Source organism: Mesoplodon bidens, assembly GCF_964165515.1.
Source record: "Mesoplodon bidens genome assembly, chromosome: 15".
NCBI classification, from domain to species: domain Eukaryota; kingdom Metazoa; phylum Chordata; class Mammalia; order Artiodactyla; family Ziphiidae; genus Mesoplodon; species Mesoplodon bidens.
In genome coordinates, this window is record NC_138171.1 from 24,980,821 (window position 1) to 25,003,194 (window position 22,374).

At 46.2% G+C, this 22,374-nt stretch overlaps 2 protein-coding genes across 2 annotated transcripts in view; one reads left to right on the forward strand and one right to left on the reverse strand.

Annotated features, from left to right (window-relative positions):
* PIGU (phosphatidylinositol glycan anchor biosynthesis class U) overlaps positions 1-22,374 on the forward strand; it is a 577,582-nt gene that overhangs the window by 353,776 nt on the left and 201,432 nt on the right. The gene's annotated exons all lie outside the window — the stretch shown is intronic.
* The window catches only part of ASIP (agouti signaling protein), a gene marked incomplete at its 3' end in the record, with an annotated part of 115,913 nt that continues 104,579 nt past the window's right edge, over positions 11,041-22,374 (reverse strand). Inside the window, exons 3-5 of the mRNA XM_081256178.1 lie at positions 13,779-13,948; positions 12,470-12,534; positions 11,041-11,217 (exon numbers count right to left, since the gene is read on the reverse strand). Of these exons, the coding sequence (XP_081112304.1) occupies positions 11,041-11,217; positions 12,470-12,534; positions 13,779-13,938 (402 nt within the window). The 5' untranslated portion in view covers positions 13,939-13,948. The remainder of the gene's footprint in view (positions 11,218-12,469; positions 12,535-13,778; positions 13,949-22,374) is intronic.

The following is a 22,374-nucleotide window of genomic DNA, read 5'->3' on the forward strand; positions in this document are numbered from 1 at the left end:
TGTTTTGTTTTTTAATATTTTATTTATTTTCTTTTTATGTTTTTGGCTGCGTCAGGTCTTATTTGCAGCATTTGGGATCTTCCATTGCAGCACGTGGGCTTCTCTCCAGTTGCATCGCTCGGGCTTCTCTCCACTTGTGGTACACAGGTTTTCTCTATTTAGCTGTGGTGCGCGGGGTCCAGAGCGCATGGGCTCTGTGGTTTGCAGCATGCGGGCTCTCTAGTTGAGGCACACGAGCTCAGTAGTTGCGGCACGTGGGCTTAGTTGCCCCGTGGCATGTGGGATCTTACTTTCCTGATCAGGGATTGAACTTGCATCCCCTGCATTGGAAGGCGGATTCTTTACCACTGGACCACAAAGGAAGTCCCTTGAAATGGATTTTGAAAGAACTAAAGATTTTTAATAGGAATTGAAGGCAAGAGCATTTTGGGCAGCAGAATAACTTAAGCAGGAGTGAGTTAGGGGGCAGGGAGCTTAATATAGGGAGAGCTAGAGGTAGAGGGCTAGAAAGGTGGCCTGGGAGACAGGAAGGAGAGCCCTTGAACACTAGGATGAGACCTCAGTTTTAATCCTTGAGCTGCACAGATCCCTGAAACAACCCTACTTGACTGAACATTCATACTTGTGGCTTGTTTTTGTATTCTCAGCCTCTGGCTATTACCTGGTATTAATTAGCAGAGAGATTCAGAGAGGCCAAATGGCCTGACCTAAGATCACACGGTAAGTGGTGCTGCCTGGACTCCACCTCAGGTTGGTCTGAGTCCTGGGCCAGGCACTTGTGTGAGACAAATGGCGAGTGTTTTAAGTGAAGGTTGCTCTACTCAAGGCATGACGTTTTGACAGAAGGTAGTGGGTTGCCGTTGGGGCTCTCTTTAGTATTTCTTCCTCCAGAGCTGAGTGGGAGTTGAGTACACAGGAGAACATGAGGAGATGGAGATTGAGGCCAATCCTGCCTCTCAGATCAGCTTTCCCAACCATGAGTCCACAGCATCATGCTTGGCATGCCCTTGGCTGTATCTGGCATTGAAACTCCACTTCTACTATTTGAGTGCAAATGCATCTGAGTGAGAAAAAGAAGGGCTTGTTTAGTCTAACTTTTAAAAGTATATGGTGTCAGGCGAAACCCTTGTCAATGGCCTGCGGTCTGACGGGCGTGAAGGGCTGAAAACTAGAGGATCAATAGACCCTCCCCACGCTTTCTCGGGCTTGGATGCTCATCAACGTGTCCTGCCCAGTTAATTCTCAGCCTTTTTTTCCTCCATGCATATAGCTGACGTTGCATTAGGTTACATGAATGTATGCTATGACTCTGCTGTAAATAATTTAAAAACTTCGGCACTTCAACTACTATTAGCAGCAAACGACACAGGAACCACCTCTCAACCAATCATGACACCAATAGTCAAAACAGACCGAGATCCACTGCTGCCCACTGCCATTTCTTTTACAGCTAATTGTGTACCAGCCATTGCTCTAAGTAAGTGCTTCCTTATTCCTCCTGATAACCTTGTAGAGACTTGAATTCCTGTTTTACAGTTCAGAAAACAGGCTTTGAGTGAGCTGGATTTTGTACCCGGTAGGACTCTTGAGACCAGAATCCCAGCTCTGCTCAGTAGAAAAGGGGGAGGCTGCTGTTCATCTGAGCCAGGGAGGTTAAACGCCTTATCCTTCATGGCAGCTCCCTTCCCTCAAATCTGTCTGCTCCCAGACTCAAGAAATACCTTTCCAGATGTTCCTTCTGTGAGATCCAATGTAGTCCCCCACATCTGGTCCCCTAGGGGTTCTGGTTTCTGTTATCCTGGCCTTTTCCTTTCCTCTTTGGAGGTGTCCTGTCAGTTCTCAGAACCTTTCTTTTTAAAAAAAAAACACCGTCTCCTTTCACATCTGGTCTCAGCCTTACCTCTGATCTCAGATCTGCTAATCTGTCACATGTTTGACACTGACCAGGTATCCACAATGAAAGCTGATGTGTCTACTGTTCCCCCCAACTCCACTCCTGATGCCTGGGCATCATGGGGAAAGAAGGAATTGGCCAAGGGTCCTATAGTATCTGGTCTGACTGGATTTTTTTTTTCCAGGAAAGTGAGAAGGGAGGTTAAGACCTGGGGGATTTTGTGGAACAGTGGACTGGGCTTTGAAGGGAGGAGACCTGGGTCTGCTGTTAACTCACCACGTGACTTTGGGCAAGGACAGAAGTACCTACCTCAGATGGTCGTTTTGAGGGTCAGTGATACGACGTGTATTATAAGGAGTTTGGGTTTTTTTTAATAACATCTTTATTGGAGTATAATTGCTTTACAATGGTGTGGTAGTTCCTGCTTTATAACAAAGTGAATCAGCTACACATATACATATATCCCCGTATCTCTTCCCTCTTGCGTCTCCCTCCCACCCTCCCTATCCCACCCCTCTAGGTGGTCACAAAGCACCCAGCTGGTCTCCCCGTGCTATGCGGCTGCTTCCCACTAGCTGTCTATTTTACATTTGGTAGTGTATATATGTCCATGCCACTCTCTCACTTCGTCCCAGCTTACCCTTCCCCCTCCCCGTGTCCTCAAGTCCATTCTCTAGTAGGTCTGCGTCTTTATTCCCGTCTTTTCTTCAAGAACCTTGAAGAAAAGTTTCTTCATGACCTTTTTTTTTTAATTCCATATATATGTGTTAGCATATGGTATTTGTTTTTCTCTTTCTGACTTACTTCACTCTGTATGACAGACTCTAGGTCCATCCACCTCACTACAAATGACTCAATTTCGTTTCTTTTCGTGGCTGAGTAATATTCCATTGTATATATGTGCCACATCTTCCTTATCTATTCATCTGTCGATGGACACTTAGGTTGCTTCCATGTCCTGGCTATTGTAAATATATAAAGAGTTTTTTGTCAAGTTTTCAGGGCTGTGTCAGGCACCGCTGGGTGGGAAGGAGCTGTTTTGAAGGCAGGACACTTAGGATATTTAGAAAATTAAACAGTACTTTAGAAAAGTCTTAAGATCTTAGAACTTGGAAGGAACTTAGAGCATCTATAGAGCCAAATCCAGCATCTGTATATGGAGAAATGTGGGCCCAGAGAGTTTAAGTGACGTCCAAAGTCACCCTGCAGATCTAGGTGTCCTGCTTGCCTCTAGGCAAGAGCTCTTTCCTGCGTACCAAGACACTCTGCCCACCTCACCGTGGCAGGTTATGGTGGGAGGGCCTTGCTAGGCTAGATGTGCTGGAATCCCTTTTCAAGTCTTGTTGGAGACAAGTAATGAGGAGCTTGGAGGGCTTGAGGTAGCATGGACTAAAACCCAGGAGGGGTTGTGAGGGCCTGCTTATGCCAGGAGAACTACAAGAGGCAGCAGGTAGGGGTCGGCTCTGCTTTGGGGAGCTGAGGTTTCAGGAAACCTCAGGAATCCAGATTCTCATCCCTGAGACCCACTCAGGACTACCTCAGAGGACAAGGCTAGGAAATCTGCTTGAAGTGATGGAGGCAGCCAGGGGTGCTTATGTGATCAGGCCTTGTCAATCAGCTTCAGTAAGCTCCTCGTGGATACACTCTCCAAACTGGCTCAAGGATAGGCACATAGCTCACATAGTTGGTCCAGATTCAACCCCAGGATTTCAGGATTTTTACTAGAAATCTGGTGTGGTGCAATACAGAGAACTGTCCAACAGTGATCCCAGGAGCTTACCCTGGGCTGCCTGCACCCAGTGAGGGCTGCGCTTGGAGCCAGATTCCCTCAGGTCTGCTGGCTTCCTCTCCCTGGCTGGAGGAGTTACAACCTCCGAGGGGTCCCAAAAGACTCCAGGTGCTGGGCAGTGGGCTTTTCCTGACAACTCCATAAATAGTTGGTACCTACATTCACACTGCTAAGTACCCTGAGAGTCTGATTGCCCCCATTCACAGTCCTTCTCATACTTGCCTTATTACAAGGGAGAGAAACAGAAGTAGCGGGGAACATACACCCACGGTATGTCCAACAGAATGCCCTGCCTCAGCATGTCTCTTTGTGGGGAACTTGCTGGCTCTTCTAACTGCTGGCTTGTACGGATCCCCACTAACCCAGTGGTTCTTAAACCTGAGTGTGTCAGGACCACCTGGAGGGCTTGTTAAAACACAGATTGCTGGGCTCACCCCCAGAGCTTCTGATTCAGTAGGCCTGAGATGGGGCCCTATAATTTGCATTTCTTTTTTTTTTTTTTTTTAGCATGGTACGCGGGCCTCTCACTGCTGTGGCCTCTCCCGTTGCGGAGCACAGGCTCCGGACGCGCAGGCCCAGCGGCCATGGCTCACGGGCCCAGCCGCTCCGCAGCACGTGGGATCCTCCCAGACCGGGGCACGAACCCATGTCCCCTGCATGGGCAGGCAGACTGTCAACCACTGCGCCACCAGGGAAGCCCCTGATTTGCATTTCTAACAAGTTCCCTTGCAACCCCTCCCACCCAGTGCCCGTTGCACAGCAGGTGGCAACTGTAAAAGAGACCCACCTGTCCTGAAAATGGAGAAAAGGCGCTCTCTTCAGTAGGGCTCCCAGGCTTGGCAGGAATGTGAGCCTAGAGCTGCTTCTTTGCCCCCATGAGGGGAAGCCTGCCTGAGGGTGACACCAACATAGAATTGAGAGACAGAGTGACACATTCCAGAGGACCTGAATCTAGCCGTGATTTATGCTGACTAGATCTACCCGCTGGCCGGTTTAGTGCTGTGACAACAACGAAGTTCCCTTTTTGTCCTTTAGCCCATTTGAACAGGGTTGCCGTCTCTGGCAATTTCAAGTGTCCTGCTGAGGTGGAGAAGACAGAAATGACACCAGGAGAGAAAATGGGAGAAAACCTTGGGGCTGAGGCTCCTGCAAGGTGTCAGCTCTAGGCAGACAGAATCTCCTTTGCCTGGCTTTCAGTGGCCTGGTGGTTAGGGGCGTAGGCTTTGGAATGAAGTGGGCTGGGTGTGAATCCCAGCGCTGAGGTGTGGGGTCCAGGCACAATACCTAGTCTCTCTGAGCCCCAAGTTCCCTTATTGACTATAATTCTTACCTCAAGAAGCAAATTTGGGAGCTTGGGTATCATCCTGGCATGAAGTAGCTGCTCGATCAATAGACATTATTAGTATGATATGATAAATGCAGATCGCACAGGCCTCAATCAATAGACATTATTAGTATGATATGATAAATGCAGATCGCACAGGCCTCAATCAATAGACATTATTAGTATGATATTATGATAGTTACAAATCACACAGGCCTCAGGCTGTTAGCAGCAGCCCTGGGTCCCTGGCAAAAGGCAGGCAACAACCTCAGAGGCATCCTGGGGAGAGGGGGAGCATCTCAGGACCCTCCAGAGGCTCTGCAGTCATCTCAGAGCCAGTGCAGGGGGCTCCATGATTCTGGTTTGGGTGAAATTACTGAGGATTACTTGAGGTGCTCCAGTACAGTTGGGCCTTCCTGGGTAGGGGGCGTGGGGAGGTTCTGTTAGACAAAGATCAATTAATTTCAAGATCATTTAAGACTGGGAAACCAAAGCTGCTTTGGGATTTTAAAGGGGTAGCCCTTGGCTGATCACTGAATTCAATGTCCCCTTCCCCTTATCAAATAACCCTCTTTCCCAGCTCCTCAGGGGCTGCACTGCCCTCCCTTCCCCCCCAGGCCCCTTCTCTACTTTTCTTTTGCAACCTCTGACATGTACACATTATGCAGAATTCCAGATGTTGATAGACATTGGGATAAATAATGAGAGAAAAAAAGAAAAAAAATGCAAAAAACTAAACTTTTCCCCAAAGTCATAAGGCTCTAGTTTTTGATTTGGGGAGGAATCAGCTCACTCAATGGCTTGTAAATGTGATCTTATAAAATTAGGTAATTTAGGAAGGTTTTTATCATTATCATCATTATATTAATTTTTCTTTAGTAGTCATGATTTTATTATTGCTCTGGTAGTCTATGCAGCCACTGGGTCCAGGAATTCCAAAGAGGAGCTCTGAAAGATGTGAAAATCTTCAAGAGTCAAAGGAATGAAGCTATTTGCTGGGCTCCACAGATAACAAGAAGGCACGATCATCATCGTCATCACCATCATCATCATCACCATTAGGTGGTGCCACCTCCCAGATTCTACAACTCGCATAGCCAGCTGGGAGAGCTGACAATAGCTACTGTCTCTCTGCAAGCCATCAGTATAAAACTCTTTTCTGGAGCGAACATAAACATTTGATGATTTTACTGAGAAAACAGAAGACATTCCTGCCCTACCCCCAGTCCCACAACACACACACCCTTTTCCTCACAATAAATATACTGCATGCATGGAAGAAGAAAGGGAGGAACACGTTTATTCTGACTAATCTGAAGTTCACAGATGGTTTGGCTAATTCAGTTAAAATTAAATTCTTTTCTTTACCTATCCTGTCCCCTTCACACATGGGAATTGGTTTTTGGAGTTAAATTCCTTTATAAAGTTCCTATTGTATCACTGGGAGTAATTTCTTGACAGTGGGTGAAGATGCTACATCTGTAGTTGTTCAAACAGGTGGAGGCACTTAGAGTAAGGATCCAAAGATTGCCAATTAGGTTGGCCTGTGGTCCACAAGCCAGGAAGGGATTTGAGGTCCTGAGGATCTGCTACCCCTCAGGGTAGTGGTTTTTTGTTTTTTGTTTTTTGTTTTTGCGGTACGCGGGCCTCTCACTGTTGCGGCCTCTCCCGTTGCGGAGCACAGGCTCCGGACGCACAGGCTCAGCGGCCATGGCTCACGGGCCCAGCCGCTCCGCGGCATGTGGGATCCTCCCAGACCGGGGCACGAACCTGTGTCCCCTGCATCAGCAGGCGGACTCTCAACCACTGTGCCACCAGGGAAGCCCAGGGTAGTGGTTTTTGAAGTATATTGCTTCTGTAGAACCATAAGCTTCAACTTCTACTTTGAAAAACTTGGAAGCCATTTAAAAGTAATAAAAACATTCATGTTTAAATGTGCTAGGCACCAAATTTTAACACGTTGGAGACCACCTGGACTAGATTTTGAAATAAACCTCTTGCTGTTTCTGTTTAACAGGAGACTGTTCTGAGGTCACAGGGTGAGCTGTTAAAACCTTTTTGTAACAACTTCTCTGTGTGAATTAGACCTTTTTCGGTACTGTGCAACCAAAACAAAAGATGGAAACAAACTGGTTGCTGAGGCTGATATGGGAGGGCAACCGTTAATCTCTAATCTCTGATTTCAAATTTTTGTGTGCATCATTACAACCTTATAGTAACTTAAAACTGTTTTAATGTGTATTATATAATGGGGCTCCCCCTTAAGAATTCAACTGAGGAAAGGGTACCTCTCCTAAAAGAAAAAAAGAAAACCATTGCTTCAGATTATGTTGCAGAATTTCTGGTGCCAAAAGTGTCCTCAGAATAAATCCAGAGACCAGCTGTCTCATAGTGGCCAGTTGTGGATTTTGCCCTCCAGTAACTGTATCTTTGGTTTTTTTTAACTGGAGAATTACCTCTCCCACATTTTGAACAGACTTTGTGGGACTGTCTCTCAAGATGGGCCACCCTTTCCTGGGTACCACTTCAGGTCAATCAGATTCCCTCTCTTGGGAATTTGAATTATGAATGGTCCCATGCAAGAACTGAAGTGGTTGGAGGTGACATCCCATAGCTTTGCCCTGAAAACGCTGTCTGTTGGTTTCTTTGGCCTGGTTCCTTTCACATCCCTCAGGGACCTATCCTTTCTGAGGCCTGTTGTATGGGTTTTCCTTCGATTCTTTGAGGTCTCCAGACCTCTCCAGTAGACTACCGCCCCCCTTTATTTGTTTCTTAGGCTAGCCATAATCGTTTCTGTTGTTTGCAACCAAAACATTCTGACTGATTTACTCCGAATTTTGCAAATGGGGAAATGGTAGTAGCATCAAGAGGTCAGTGACTTCTTCAAGGCCACACTGTGAGAACTTTGGCACAAGTGTAAGGCCATGCTCTACAGGAAGAAATGATCCTAAATCAATATCCACAAAAGTAGAACAGATATATCTAGGACAGAATTCACCTATGCACTTCGTGTGTATATGGGGCAGGGGGGAGAGAAATATGAATAATGGTGTGGGAAATAGGGTGTGTGTGTCCCAGATCTTCACAACTCTGAGTCACAGATGTATTTCAATTCTGGTCACTCAGGCAGGATTTTGCAGAGACCCAGAACCATTCTCTCAGGACCCTAAGGCTTGAGGAGGAATTCTGAAAAGGTGGATGAATCTTAGGCTCTCAAGCTGAAGGGGAACTTGGGCAGATAAATACCTAACCAGGGATCTGAGTCAACAGGAGTAAGAACTGAGAGTCTGAGGGAACAGACCAAACATGCTAACAATGGTTCTAACCTTTAACAAGGGCTGGTGGTCATGGTCCACTGGACCATGAGCTCTGTAAGGAGAGGATTGGACTTGTTCACCACAGTTTTCACAGCACCTGGCACAATGCCTGGCACCTAGTACGTGCTCAATACACATTTGCTGAATGAGTGAATGGGTTGGGCTTCCATGCGGTTGTCTGGACTCAGCAGCCTAGTGGTTTTGTCACTAATGGACTGGGTCTTTGGCTTTGCATCTCTGGCCTCACTCATAGGGGGCCAAATGGTGCCTGGTAGGTGAGCAATGTCTGGAAAACACAGGAGCAGCGGCTGCAGTATATTCCCAGTATTCTAATTACTGATGACATTTACTCAGCAGCAGCTGTGGTACAAGGAACAAAAGGTTATTGCCCTGTGGGCATGCAGCCAAAATGACAGAAAACAAAAACAAGCAACTGGTAGCTTTTCTCTGTCTCTGTGTGTATGTTGCTTGTTGTGTTAAGGTATAAGAAGCAACACTAGGGCTTCCCTGGTGGCGCAGTGGTTGAGAATCCGCCTGCTGATGCAGGGGACACGGGTTCGTGCCCCGGTCCGGGAAGATCCCACATGCCGCGGAGCGGCTGGGCCCGTGAGCCATGGCCGCTGAGCCTGCGCGTCCGGAGCCTGTACTCTGCAACGGGAGAGGCCACAACAGTGAGAGGCCCGCGTACAAAAAAAAAAAAAAAAAAAAAAAGAAGCAACACTATTTCAGATTTATAACAAGAACAGCAAGAGTGATTATATCCCATTTTACAGACAAGTAAATAGAAGCCCAGAGAAACACAGACTTTCCCAATGTGCAGAGTCGTGTCCCCAGCCTAGCCTGGAGCACCCATCTTTTTGTGTGTGTGCTCTGCCTAGGTGGCTCGAGCTCTGTCCAGTCCAGGGTCTGATGTTTGCCTCCTCCATTCCATACTGGTTATGTCACTGCAGACACAACAAGGGTCTCCAGTTGAGAAAGGTCCTTGGAAAGGAGGGAGTTTTAAAACATTTGAAAGAGGGAAGATTGTAAGTTGACAAGTGCGTCAGGGGAGGTGGCCCCATCTGTGCTGACCCCGGAGCCCCGATGTCCTCACCTCCAAGGACCGAGATACATGGTGGTTACCAGGGCTGAGGCAACTGCTCCACATTATTCTGTCACATAGCCTCTTTCTAGACTCTCGTGTACAGACAGGCCTTGTTATTATTATTTTTTAAAGAATTATCTTCTTACATCACCATCGTTTGCAGTTTCTTCTTTCTTGCTTATAGTGATTCCTTGGGGAAGAGCTCCAGCTCTGGGAGACGCTGACAGGTGAAACCTCAGCTTTTCTACTGGTAGGGATGCCCTCAGCCAAGCAGGGCAAGTAGGTGATGTCATTTAGAACCCTTTCCTTTCAAGGTGCTGGGAGTTTTCATGTGACTGTGCCCACACTGTGTTCCTACCTTTACCACCTCTCTCCCCAAAACAGCACCTCCCAGGGTCCTTCCAGAGATAAAATGCTGCATTTCAGTTTCCCACAGACTCAGAATCTTTAAGGATAGAATCTCAGGCAACAGTTTGGGACACTAGGAGACAGGCCCCTGATAATCCAGGACAAAAGTTGCTGCCTACTCACCACGCCCAGGCCCACTGCCTCCTTCCTGGCTGACAGAGCCGGGGCAGGGAGTGAGGAAGGATTCCTGAACACCTGTTTCCTACTTGGGAGAGCCCAAACTCTAGGCTTTCAGAATTAAAAATGGCTGGGGACCAATGATCAGTGTTCATTTAGCCTGGGAGTGGGAAAACTCAATCAGATTCTCTTTCTAGGGCATTTGAATTATGAATGGTCCCATGCAAGAACTGAAGCTGTTGGAGGTGACTTATCCCATAGTCTTGCCCTGAAAACACTGCCCATTGTTTTCTTTGACCTGGCTCCTTTCACATCCCTCAGAGTCCTATACTTTCTGAGCCTTGTTGTATAGCTTTTCCTTTGATTCTTTGAGGTCCTCAGACCTCTCCAGTAGACTACCGCCCTCCTTTATTTGTCTCTTAGGCTAGCCATTTTGGGGGAGGCTCCTAAGCCTCTAGGGTCCTCAGGCCAGAGCAATGCCCAGTCACAATCAGCCACCCCAGTTTGTATCCACAGACTGCTTAGGACAGACAGCCCAGTGAGACTGTGTATGGAGTTGTAGCCTTTCTTGTTTTGGGGGGGCTGAGGGGAGCTCCTTAGAAGGGGGAAAGAGTGAAACACTGAAAGGCAGTTCCTTAATGGTTCCTTTCTGCCTCCCTGGTTTTGGAGGCAGCTTCGGGTGTTCCCAGGTTTAAAGGAAGGGGGCAGCATTGTCTCTGGCGGTCACACCCAGAGATAGGCTTACCAGGAGGGCAGCCTCAGGGCCAGGTAACCATGTTTCCCCAGGCCCAGGAGAGAGCAAGTGCGCAGCCCGCGGAACTTCTGCGGTGAAGGGGACTCGGCGAAGGGAAAAGGATCTTTCGGGTTCTTTAAAGAAACAGCCACACACCTTTCATTAGCCTACATATATTTGGATTTTAGCCCAGCCCAAGCCAAGTCTCCTTGAAGCCCCGCCTCCTGAAAGCTCCGCCCCAACGTCAGTAGCCACGCCCACTCCCTGTTCTAGGAAGCCACACCTACTAGAGATCGCCCGCCCCAGAAGGGCCCGTCCGGGGAGCCCCGCCCCTGGAAGCCCCGCCCCACCCCGCCCACCGCCCAGAGGCGCGCTCAGCAGGTGGGGTTGAGTACGCGGCAGGAACAGGCGCTGCGGAAGAAGCGGCACTGGCAGAAGGCGCACGGGTCGCAGCAGGCGGGCGCCGGCGGCTTGCAGCTGTCGCGGGTGGCCACGCAGGGGCCAGACGGCGGGGGCCGGGGCCGTGCCACCTTCTTCATCGAAGCCTTTTTCTGCGGGGAAACGCCGGGGCTGCCCGAGCAGTCCACGTCCACCCCACTCGTCCTCACCTCTGCCTGGGGACTCCTTGGACTATGGAGGCCCCTGACCAGACATCCCCACCTGCTGCCCACCGCCCGCTCGACCGATGCCCACAGGGCACCCCAGCGGGTCCCCGCCTGCTCCCCCAACAATGCCCCACTTCATCAAAACTTAACTGGCTCCGGCCTGGCCTCTTCTCTCCCTAGGGCATCCCACTCAGCTCCACCGTTTTTAACTACCGTCTCTCTTGTCTTCCCCTTCCAGTGTAGCCACAATCCCTGTCAGTTTTGCCTTCACAATAGATCTGGAGTCTACCCACTGCTTCACTACCGCTGCTGCCCTGGGCTAGGCCCCTGTCTGCTGCTCTTGCCCCCTTACAGTCCAACCTCCAGTGCACAAAAGGGACCTCTCAGAAGACCTATGATGGCATCACACTCGGGCTTAAAGCACACCCTCCTCCCCGTTACTTTGGTCCTTGAGGCCCTCTGTGGTTTGGCCCGCCCACCTCTCCCACCGGTCTTTACCACACTGCCTTCTGTGCGCCGAACACAAGAAATGAGTTCCTACTGCAGGAGCTTTGAGTTTGCTACTCCCTTTTCTGGGGACATTCTTTGCTGTGCTGTCCAATACAGGCAGCCACCAGTCAGCCATATGTGGCTGCTGAGTACCTGAAATGTGTCTAGTGCAACTGAGGAACTGAGTTTTCAAAAAACAAGGTTTTATTTTCATTTTACTTATTTTTAGGGTTATTTTCTATTTATGTCAAGTGATACTGGTTTTCTATCATGGTTGTATAGGTTTTTAAATAACTCTATAACCATGATAGGAAAGTTTTAAAATTAAAGTTTTAATTTTAAACATATATTAAATAGGTGAAACTCAGATATGGTAAAAGTTGTGGAAATGGTTCTGAAATGACTGAGGTTTGGGAAACATTGCATTTATCCAAAAGAATGAGTGATGGTGAAATTCCAGGCAGGGTGTGAGCTAGTATAGGAAGATGATTTTTAGCAGGTAAGCTATTTTGTTCAGTGAATCTTAGCTTTCTGGGCCTCAGCTCCTGGGTGTCTGGTTCAGGGCTTGAGGCCAGGAAGTTGTGGTAGCTTTCAGTTTCTTGTGGGCATGTAGGCCTGGGAAATCTTTTATTTAGTTCCTAGCCAGAGCTTGGGGATCCTCTCCCTTTAAGTCCAGTCCCACCCCAACAATGTGAGCTCCCAGGCCTACCTTGGAAGATCTTTTCTTTTTTTCCGCTTCTTTTCTGCTGATCTTTTGGGATTTCTTGTTCTGTGCTTCAAAGAGAGAAGGAGCAAAGCCAGTCTCTGAGGGCCCTGAGCTGCAATGAAGTGGGAGGAGCAGAGGGGGCTCCAGGAAGCCCCAGGGTAGGGGAGAGGATGAAGGGTTGACTGGATAGATCACATCTTGGGACTTAGGCCAGCAGGTTCTTGTTAGCCTGGCTGCAGACCTGGAGCCAGAGACTGAGAACAAAGAGTCCTCTGAGGGAAAGCAAAGGCGGCCCTGGAAAATGGACTCAATGTCTTGTACATGGATGGACTTGTTTTTCCTGTATCCCTATTTTCCATTTCTCAGAGCTTTGGAGCCAGGCATACCTGATTTGAATCCTGACTCTGCGATATAACAGCTTTGTGGCCTTGAGCAACCTCTTAATATCCCTAAGACTCAGTTTTCTCATCTGCAAGCAGGATACTGTAATTCCTACCTTGAAGAGTTGTCTTGAGGATAAATGAGGTATATTTATAAAGCAGAAAGTCTGACACATCGAAGGTGATCAATGAATGTTAATGTGCCCCAGTCCCTTCCCTGATATATCTAGAATATCGTCTTTTTGAAGTGAGAGACAAGTCAGCAAGGAATATTCGTTTTGAGCTTAGGTTCTGGAGTTAAACACCTGGGTTTGAATTCTGGCTCTGCCAATTAAGAACTGTGTATTAGTTACTTAACTTTTCTAAGACTTAATTTACTTAGCTGTGAAATAAAATAGGAATAAAAATAATACTCACTTCACAGTGCCTAGCACAAAATAAGTATATATGTTATTATTATTATTGTCAGATGAAGTCGAACCAGAAGATCTCCATGCCAGGCTCTAATGCCCCTGATATTTTCTCCTAAGTAGTCATTTTCAATTCTCAACCCTGGCATGAAAGGACTAGTTCATCCCAGACTTGGTTATATTCTGCAGCATTTCCTAAAATTTTTACCATTGATAGGAGTTCCGTGACTCATTAAGTTTCAGGAATGGTAAGTTAAACCAAATTCACCAATTGTCATGACTTTAGGTTTCTCAGAGCCTCTAACATGCTAAGCTGCATATTCGATTGGTGGCAGGCAGGGCTTTCCAAAACCAAATGAGTTAAGGGGCACTTTATTCCTCCAGGATTGTTTTGAGGAATAAGCACGAAGGAGCTCTGACCTATGGCAGTGGATCCTGGTATCAGCTTGGGGAGTGTGTTTGACATCCTGCAGTTCTCTTGGGCCAGAGCCTGGAGGCTGGGCCCCAGGCCAGGCTACCTACCCACAATAGAGACAGAAGGGAAATCCAACAGGTTCATGGAAGAGTTGCTCCTCAGGCTCCTTTCATCTCTGGGCTTTTCCTCAGGTGCCAGGTGGCTGTAGGCAGTGAGGAAGCACAGGCAGACCAGCAGGGTAGCCAGGAGGAGGCGGGTGACATCCATTCCGGGAGGCCTGAGTCGGACAGAGAAGGCAGGCAGGTGGGCCAGGGGTCCTGGCAAATGGATTTGCCCCCCTGCTTTCTTTGGGCTGTCGCTCTGACCCCATTCCATACCCCAGTGTCCCAGGGGAGCTGGAGGACCAGCAAGGCTTAGGACAGGGAAGGGGAACTGATGAAGGAAGAAGAGAGAAAAGGAGAGATGGGAGAGGAAGAAAGAAAGACAAGAAAGGGAGGGAGGGACTTCCCTGGGGGTGCAGTGGTTAAGAACCTGCCTGCCAATGCAGGGGACATGGGTTCGAGCCCTGGTCCGGGAACATCCCACATGCTGTGGAGCAACTAAGCCCGTGAGCCACAACTACTGAGCCCGCGAGCCACGACTACTGAAGCCCGCACGCCTAGAGCCCGTGCTCCGCAACAAGAGAAGCCACCACAACGAGAAGGCTGCGCACAGCAATGAAGAGTAGCTCCCACTCGCCCTAACTAGAGAAAGCCCTTGCGCAGCAATGAAGACCCAACGCAGCCATAGACAAATAAATAAATAAATAAATAAATTTATTTTTTTTTAAAAAAGGGAGGGAGATTGAAGTAAGGAGAAAAGGAATGCATTGCAATTGGTCTCTGCCTTCCAGAGGGTGGGGTGCTGGGGTTTTTTAAGTCAGTGGCCCCAGGAGACCCTAGGCTTGGGCAGAGTTGTTGAAAGTCCCCCAGTAACGCCTCACAGTGGCAGAGGTCTTACTGAAGTGCAGAGAATAAGGCTCATGAGTTAAGACTGAATGAGATGGTGTAGGGATAAATGGCTTTTTTGGACAAGTGTGTAAGTCATTGCATATGCTATATTCCAACATCCAGAGGAAATAAATGCAGATATGGTTTGTGTCAGGAGGATAGGATGGACCTGTTCAAATAGGCTAACTATATTTATTGATTTATTGCTAGCTGTACTTTGATGAACCAGACAGATCCCAGAGTGGATTTCTTCCCATGAATGTCTAGGTTTGGCTTAGTGAGGACTCACAGCTTCAACAGCATCTTCATCTTCTCTGAGTGTGGAATCCGTACTCCTCACTCACCCTGTGAGTGTCCTTTCTGGTCTGGGAAAAAGCTGAGACTGCTTTCCCAAGATTCTCTGGCCCTGCCATAAGGCATAGTGGGTGAGAAGAGAATAAAACAATCTGCTCGTGCTGGTCCTGCCCATTCCTGGGCTCAGCCTGGCAATTTCTAGCCTATTCCTCCCAGCCCTCAGATTGCTTAGAGTAAAATTTTCTCCATTTCTGTTACATTCTAGGAGAAGGAGGACCCAAATAGCCAGCCCCCAACCTCATTCTAAACTTCTTAAAGGTAGAGGGGACAGTACCTTCCTTTTGAAGTCCATCCTCTACCTCTCTCAGCCCTAACTCCATTTCTTCTGATTCCTTCAGATCCTTTCATCAATGGGCATTTATTTGCCTATCATGAACTGGCCACCAATTTTCTTTCTCAAAGCCTGGTAGTGAGACAACAGAATGAGCACTGGGCTCGGAGTCAGGACCTCTGAGTTCTTGTCTTGGCTTAAGCATTAGTAAATGCGTGACTTTGGACAATTCTATTCTTTTTTTTTTTTTAATGGACTCTAATTTTCTTTTTGGTAAAATGAGGGCAGTGGGCTAGGTGAGTGGTTTGCATTCATTTAGCAGGGGAGCTCTTTCTTCAAATAAACAATGACTTGAAGAATCCCAATCTATAAAACAGAAAGAGGCAATACAGAGGTTTTTCAAGTAGCTCACATCTTTTTTGTGTGGTGGGACAATACATCTCCTCAGGCCCTAGAGCCCAAAACATTTTTTGAGGCCCTAAGTTTCCCAGCTCCATGCAGTTCAATCTCTGAGGTTTCTAGTCCCTATCAGCAATAGTTAACCCAAACAAACCTTTATCAGGAAAGTCTGGGGACTGAGGCATAGTAGTTTGCTCCATTCTCTGCTTCTCAGAACTTTGTACTGTTCTCTGTCAAATCCTTTATCACATTGTTTATGTGTTTGTCTCTCCCACTTGATAAAAAAAGGTCATGTTTTACTCATTTCTATGACCATGAACCTGGCACAGTGACCAGCCCCAAGCAGTAACTTGGACCTCTCTTCCTAGCAGGACTCCCTCTCTCTCTCTCTAATGATGCTGCTGGGCTCTCAGTTTGGAGAGCAATTTCTCCTTCTCTCTTGTTCCCCACACCCAGTCAATCAGTCATTAAGTTCTAGTGATTTTCGCTCCCCCCAATTCTCACAACCCTCCCTCCCTTTCCATTCCTTCTGTCCGTGCAGCCTAGTTCCTCCCACTTGGTCTTCCATAAGAGCATCCTCACTGGCTTCCTTGACTCTAGAACATATAACCAGACTAAGCTTCCTTTTAAATAAAGCCCCATTTCCTTTCATTCATTCATACATACATACATTCATTCATCTAGTTAAAAAATATTTGTTAAGTACCAGCTATGAACCAGTGCTATGCTAGATTCTTGGGTAAAAATAGTGATCAAGGGGCTTCCCTGGTGGCGCAGTGGTTGAGAGTCCGCCTGCCGATGCAGGGGACATGAGTTCGTGCCCCGGTCTGGGAGAATCCCACATGCCGCGGAGCGGCTGGGCCCGTGAGCCATGGCCGCTGAGCCTGCGCGTCCGGAGCCTGTGCTCCGCAACGGGAGAGGCCACAACAGTGAGAGGCCCGCGTACCGCAAAAAAAAAAAAAAAAAAAAATAGTGATCAAGATACACAATGATGCCTGTCCTTACAGAGCTTACATTCTATCAGGGATGACTGACAAGTTAAATAAGTTATTCTAATAAAGCTTGTGCTATGGGAGACCTCAACTAGTGCATGGACTAGGGAAGGTCTCTTGAAGCGTGTTGTATTGAAGCTGAAAACAGAGGGCTGATTTGGACTTATCCGTGTTGAAGAGGAGAGTGGAGGTGGTGATGGCAGTGTTGCAGACACGGAGAACCATATACATGGAGATCCAAAGGCAAGAGAGGATGGTGCATTTGAGGAACTAGAAAAGATCAGTAAGGCCGGCAAATAAACATAACAGGAGATGGAAGCAGGGGCCAGATCATGATGGGACTTGTAAACCATGGTAAGGAGTTTGAACAATATCTTAAGGTCGATGGAAAATGAATGAAAAGTTTTGAATAGGGGGAGGGACTTGTTCAGATTTGCATTGTAGAAAGATCCCTCTGACTGGGGTGTGGAGATGGAGGGGACAAGACAGAAAGGAAGGAAAACCAATTAAGAGGCTGCTGCTGGTTCTAAGCATTCTATTCCTCTGCAGGTGTTACCCTGACTACCAAATGAAATACATAATCCATAGCCTCAAAAAGGCACCAGAGGGCCTCCCTGGTGGCGCAGTGGTTGAGAGTCTGCCTGCCGATGCAGGGGATACGGGTTCGTGCCCCGGTCTGGGAGGATCCCATGTGCCGCGGAGCGGCTGGGCCCGTGGGCCATGGCCGCTGAGCCTGCGCATCCGGAGCCTGTGCCCCGCAGCGGGAGAGGCCACAGCAGTGAGAGGCCCGCGTACCGCAAAAAAAAAAAAAAAAAAAAAAAAAAAAAAGGCACCAGAGCCCTCCCAACCTGCCTTCCACATTCCTTTCCAGCTTTATCTTTTCCTATAGGAAGTATACATCCTAGCCAAGCTTGGCTACTACCTGGTCCCCATACAAAGCTCGTCCTTTACCACTTCTTAAGCCTGACCACTTCTGACCTAAGCACGGTACTTAGCTTGTTATACAAGCATTTATTTACTTACCACTGAGGCTGAATCTGTAGCCGTTAGTGACTGCAGTATTCGTTTGCCCTTTCCATATTTCGTGTAGCATTTGTACAGTCTTCAAGCTAAAAATGGTTTTCACATTTGTAAAGTGTTCTATTAAAAAAAAAAAACCCAACAGAGACCCTATGTGGTCCACAAAGCATAAAATATTTACTTTCTGGCCTTTCACAGAAAAAGTCTGCTGACCCTGTCTAGATTGTGAGAAGCGTAAGGGACTGTTAGGCAAGCAAGCACGTCACGTCTGCTCTCTCAATATCTACTAACTCATTGAAGTAATTAACTGCTTCTTTGGGTAAAGGTATTGATGATCCTTTTTTTTTTTTTTTTTTTTTGCAGTACGCGGGCCTCTCACTGCTGTGGCCTCTCCCGTTGCGGAGCACAGGCTCCGGACGCCATTGCTCACGGGCCCAGCCGCTCCGCGGCATGTGGGATCTTCCCAGACCGGGGCACGAACCTGTGTCCCCTGCATCGGCAGGCGGACCCTCAACCACTGCGCCACCAGGGAAGCCCCTGATGATCCTTATTAAAAGACCAATGTGACTTGGGCAAGTTAACTTGTGCCATTACTAACCAATAATACTTGTCATTAATTTATCAGGTTTCAGATTCGCTTTAGGACAGGGCTGGGTCCTAATGAGAAAAGAGTTAGGATTGGTAAGTGTTGATTATTAGAGGCAGAGGGAAAATATCCATTCTGAGTAGTTATCATAATGTTTTGAAACTTTCTATTACACCATGCTGCCTAGAATTCATAAAGATGCAGTGCAATAACCCTTGGGATACAAATAAGAAATATAATCATTGGAAATCGCAAGATAATATTTTGATTAGTTGCATAAAATTAAATGTGTATTTTAAGATTTTATTTTGTATCCCCAATCTCTTCCAAAAGCGATTTTTAAAAAAACTTTGTTCTTGGGCTTCCCTGGTGGCACAGTGGTTGAGAGTCCGCCTGCCGATGCAGGGGACACGGGTTCGTGCCCCGGTCCGGGAAGATCCCACATGCCGCGGAGCGGCTGCGCCCGTGAGCCATGGCCGCTGAGCCTGCGCGTCCGAAGCCTGTGCTCCGCAACGGGAGAGGCCATGGCAGTGAGAGGCCTGCGTACCGCAAAAAAAAAAACAACTTTGTTCTTGTATTTAATTAATTAATTTATTTTGGGGCTGCGTCCCGTCTTAGTTGCGGCACGCAGGATCTTCGTTGAGGCACGCGGGCTTCTCTCTAGCTGTGGATTGCAGGTTTTCTCTTTCATTGTGGTGGGCGGGTTCCAGAGTGCGTGGACTCCATGGTTTGGGACACTCAGGCTCTCTCCTTGAGGCGCATGGGCTTGGGTGCCCTGTGGCATGTGGGATCTTATTTCCCCGACCAGGGATTGAACCCACGTCCCCTGCACTGGAAGGCGGATTCTTCACCACTGGACCAACAGGGAAGTCCCAAGAGACCTTTTTTTTTTTTCAAGCAGCAGAGCTCTGGTATCAATGGGTATTAATTAGAAGGACAAATCAGAAATAAATTCAACTTGAAAAGAGAAAAAAAGAAAAGAAAGGAAAGAAGAGATGTGGTGGAATGGGTTGGGGAGAAGCTCTGATTAAGGAAAGTCACAAAAGTCATGTCATTGATTGAGAGGCATTATATGCAGTTATTCTATTTCTTTGGGTTTTCCTTATCACGAGTGATATAAAACTAACCAAAAAACATGCTGGGAGTTCCTGCAAAGAAGTGAAAGGGTAATTGGGAAATGTGAGTTAGAAAAGGAGTGGCTGGAGTTTGGGGGGGATGAACTGAGACCCAAAGTTCACATTCATCACTTCCTCTGAACACCTGATAATGCAGGAATTATCACCACCACAGCAAACAGCAGGCTTAATATAAATAGTAGCCACTGCACAATGGGCAGGGAGGAGATGTCACTAGGTAACATCTCTAGACTAATTAAGGACATAGTGAATTACAGGGCTTAATTATCATTGTTTAGTTTTTAAATTAAATTAAATTTATTTTTTAAACAGCATGTTCTTTATTAGTTATTCATTTTATATATATTAGTGTATAAATACACCCCCACCACCACTGTCCCCCCTTGGTGTCCATACATTTGTTCTCTACATCTGTGTCTCTATTTCTGCCATGCAAACCGGTTCATCTGTACCATTTTTCTGGGTTCCACATATATGCGTTCATATACGATATTTGTTTTTCTCTTTCTGACTTACTTCACTCTGTATGACAGACTCTAGATCCATCCACGTCTCTACAAATGACCAATTTCGTTCCTTTTTATGGCTGAGTAACATTCCATTGTATATATGTACCACATCTTCTTTATCCATTCCTCTGTCAATGGGCATTTAGGTTGCTTCCATGACCTGGCTATTGTAAATAGTGCTGCAATGAACATTGGGGTGCATGTGTCTTTTTGAATTATGGTTTTCTCTGGGTATGTGCCCAGTAGTGGGATTGCTGGGTCATATGGTAATTCTATTTTTAGTTTTTTAAGGAATCTCCATACTGTTCTCCATAGTGGCTGTATCAATTTACATTCCCACCTACAGTGCAGGAGGGTTCCCTTTTCTCCACACCCTCTCCAGCATTTGTTGTTCGTAGATTTTCTGATGATGGCCATTCTAACTGCTGTGAGGTGATACCTCACTGTAGTTTTGATTTGCATTTCTCTAATAATTAGTGATGTTGAGCAGCTTTTCATGTGCCTCTTGGCCATCTGTATGTCTTCTTTGGAGAAATATCTATTTAGTTATGCCCATTTTTTGATTGGGTTGTTTTCTTTTTAATACTGAGCTGCATGAGCTGTTTATATATTTTGGTGATTAATCCTTTGTCCGTTGATTCATTTGGAAATATTTTCTCCCATTCTGAGGGTTGTCTTTTCGTCCTGTTCGTAGTTTCCTTTGCTTTGCAAAAGCTTTTAAGTTTCATTAGGTCCCATTTGTTTATTTTTGTTTTTATTTCCATTACTCTAGGAGGTGGATCAAAAAAGATCTTGCTGTGATTTATGTCAGAGAGTGTTCTTCCTACGTTTTCCTCTAAGAGTTTTATAGTGTCCAGTCTTATATTTAGGTCTCTAATCCATTTTGAGTTTATTTTTGTGTATGGTGTTAAGGAGTGTTCTAATTTCATTGTTTTACATGTAGCTATCCAGTTCTCCCATCACCACTTATTGAAGAGACTATCTTTTCTCCATTGTATATCCTTGCCTCCTTTGTCATAGATCAGTTGACCATAGGTGCGTGGGTTTGTCTCTGGGCTTTCTGTCCTGTTCCACTGATCTGTATTTCTGTTTTTGTGCCAATACCATATTGTTTTGATTACTGTAGCTTTGTAATATAGTCTGAAGTCAGGCAGTCTGATTTATCCAGCTCCTTTTTTTCCCCTCAAGCCTGCTTTGGCTATTCGGGGTCTTTTGTGTCTCCATACAAATTTTAAGAGTTTTAGTTCTAGATCTGTAAAAAATGCCACAGGTAATTTGATAGGGATTGCGTTGAATCTGTAGATTGCTTTGGGTAGTATAGTCATTTTCACAATATTGATTCTTCCAATCCAAGAACATGGTATATCTCTCCATCTGTTTGTGTCATCTTTGATTTCTTTCATCAGTGTCTTATAGTTTTCTGAGTACAGGTCTTTTGTCTCCCTAGGTAGGTTTATTCCTAGGTAGTTTATTCTTTTTGTTGCAGTGGTAAATGGGAGTGTTTCCTTAATTTCTCTTTCAGATTTTTCATCATTAGTGTATAGGAATTCAAGAGATGTCTGTGCATTAATTTTGTACCAAATTCATTGATTAGCTCTAGTAGTTTTCTGGTGGCATTTTTAGGATTCTCTATGTATAGTATCATGTCATCTGCAAACAGTGACAGTTTTACTTCTTCTTTTCCAATTTGTATTCTTTTATTTCTTATTCTTCTCTGATTGCCGTGGCTAGGACTTCCAAAACTATATTGAATAATAGTGGTGAGAGTGGACATTCTTGTCTTGTTCCTGATTTTAGAGGAAATGCTTTCAGTGTTTCACCATTGAGAATGATGCTTGCTGTGGGTTTGTTGTATATGGCCTTTATTATGTTGAGGTAGGTTTCCTCTATGCCCACTTTCTGGAGAGTTTTTATCATAAATGGGTGTTGAATTTTGTCAAAAGCTTCTTCTGCATCTATTGAGATGATCATATGGTTTTTATTCTTCAATTTGTTAATATGGTGTATCACATTGATTGATTTGCATATATTGAAGAATCCTTGCATCCCTGGGATAAATCCCACTTGATCATGGTGTATGATCCTTTTAAAGTGTTGTTGGATTCTATTTGCTAGTATTTTGTTGAGGATTTTTGCATCTATATTCATCAGTGATATTGGTCTGTAATTTTCTTTTTTTGTAGTATCTTTGTCTGGTTTTGGTATCAGGGTGATGGTGGCCTCATAGAAGGAGTTTGGGAGTGTTTCTTCGTCTGCAATTTTTTGGAAGAGTTTGAGAAGGATGGGTGTTAACTCTTCTCTAAATGTTTGATAGAATTCAACTGTGAAACCATCTGCTCCTGGACTTTTGTTTGTTGGAAGATTTTTAATCACAGTTTCAATTTCAGTCTTGGAAGCTTATACCTTTCTAGAATTTGTCCATTTCTTCCAGGTTGTCCATTTTATTG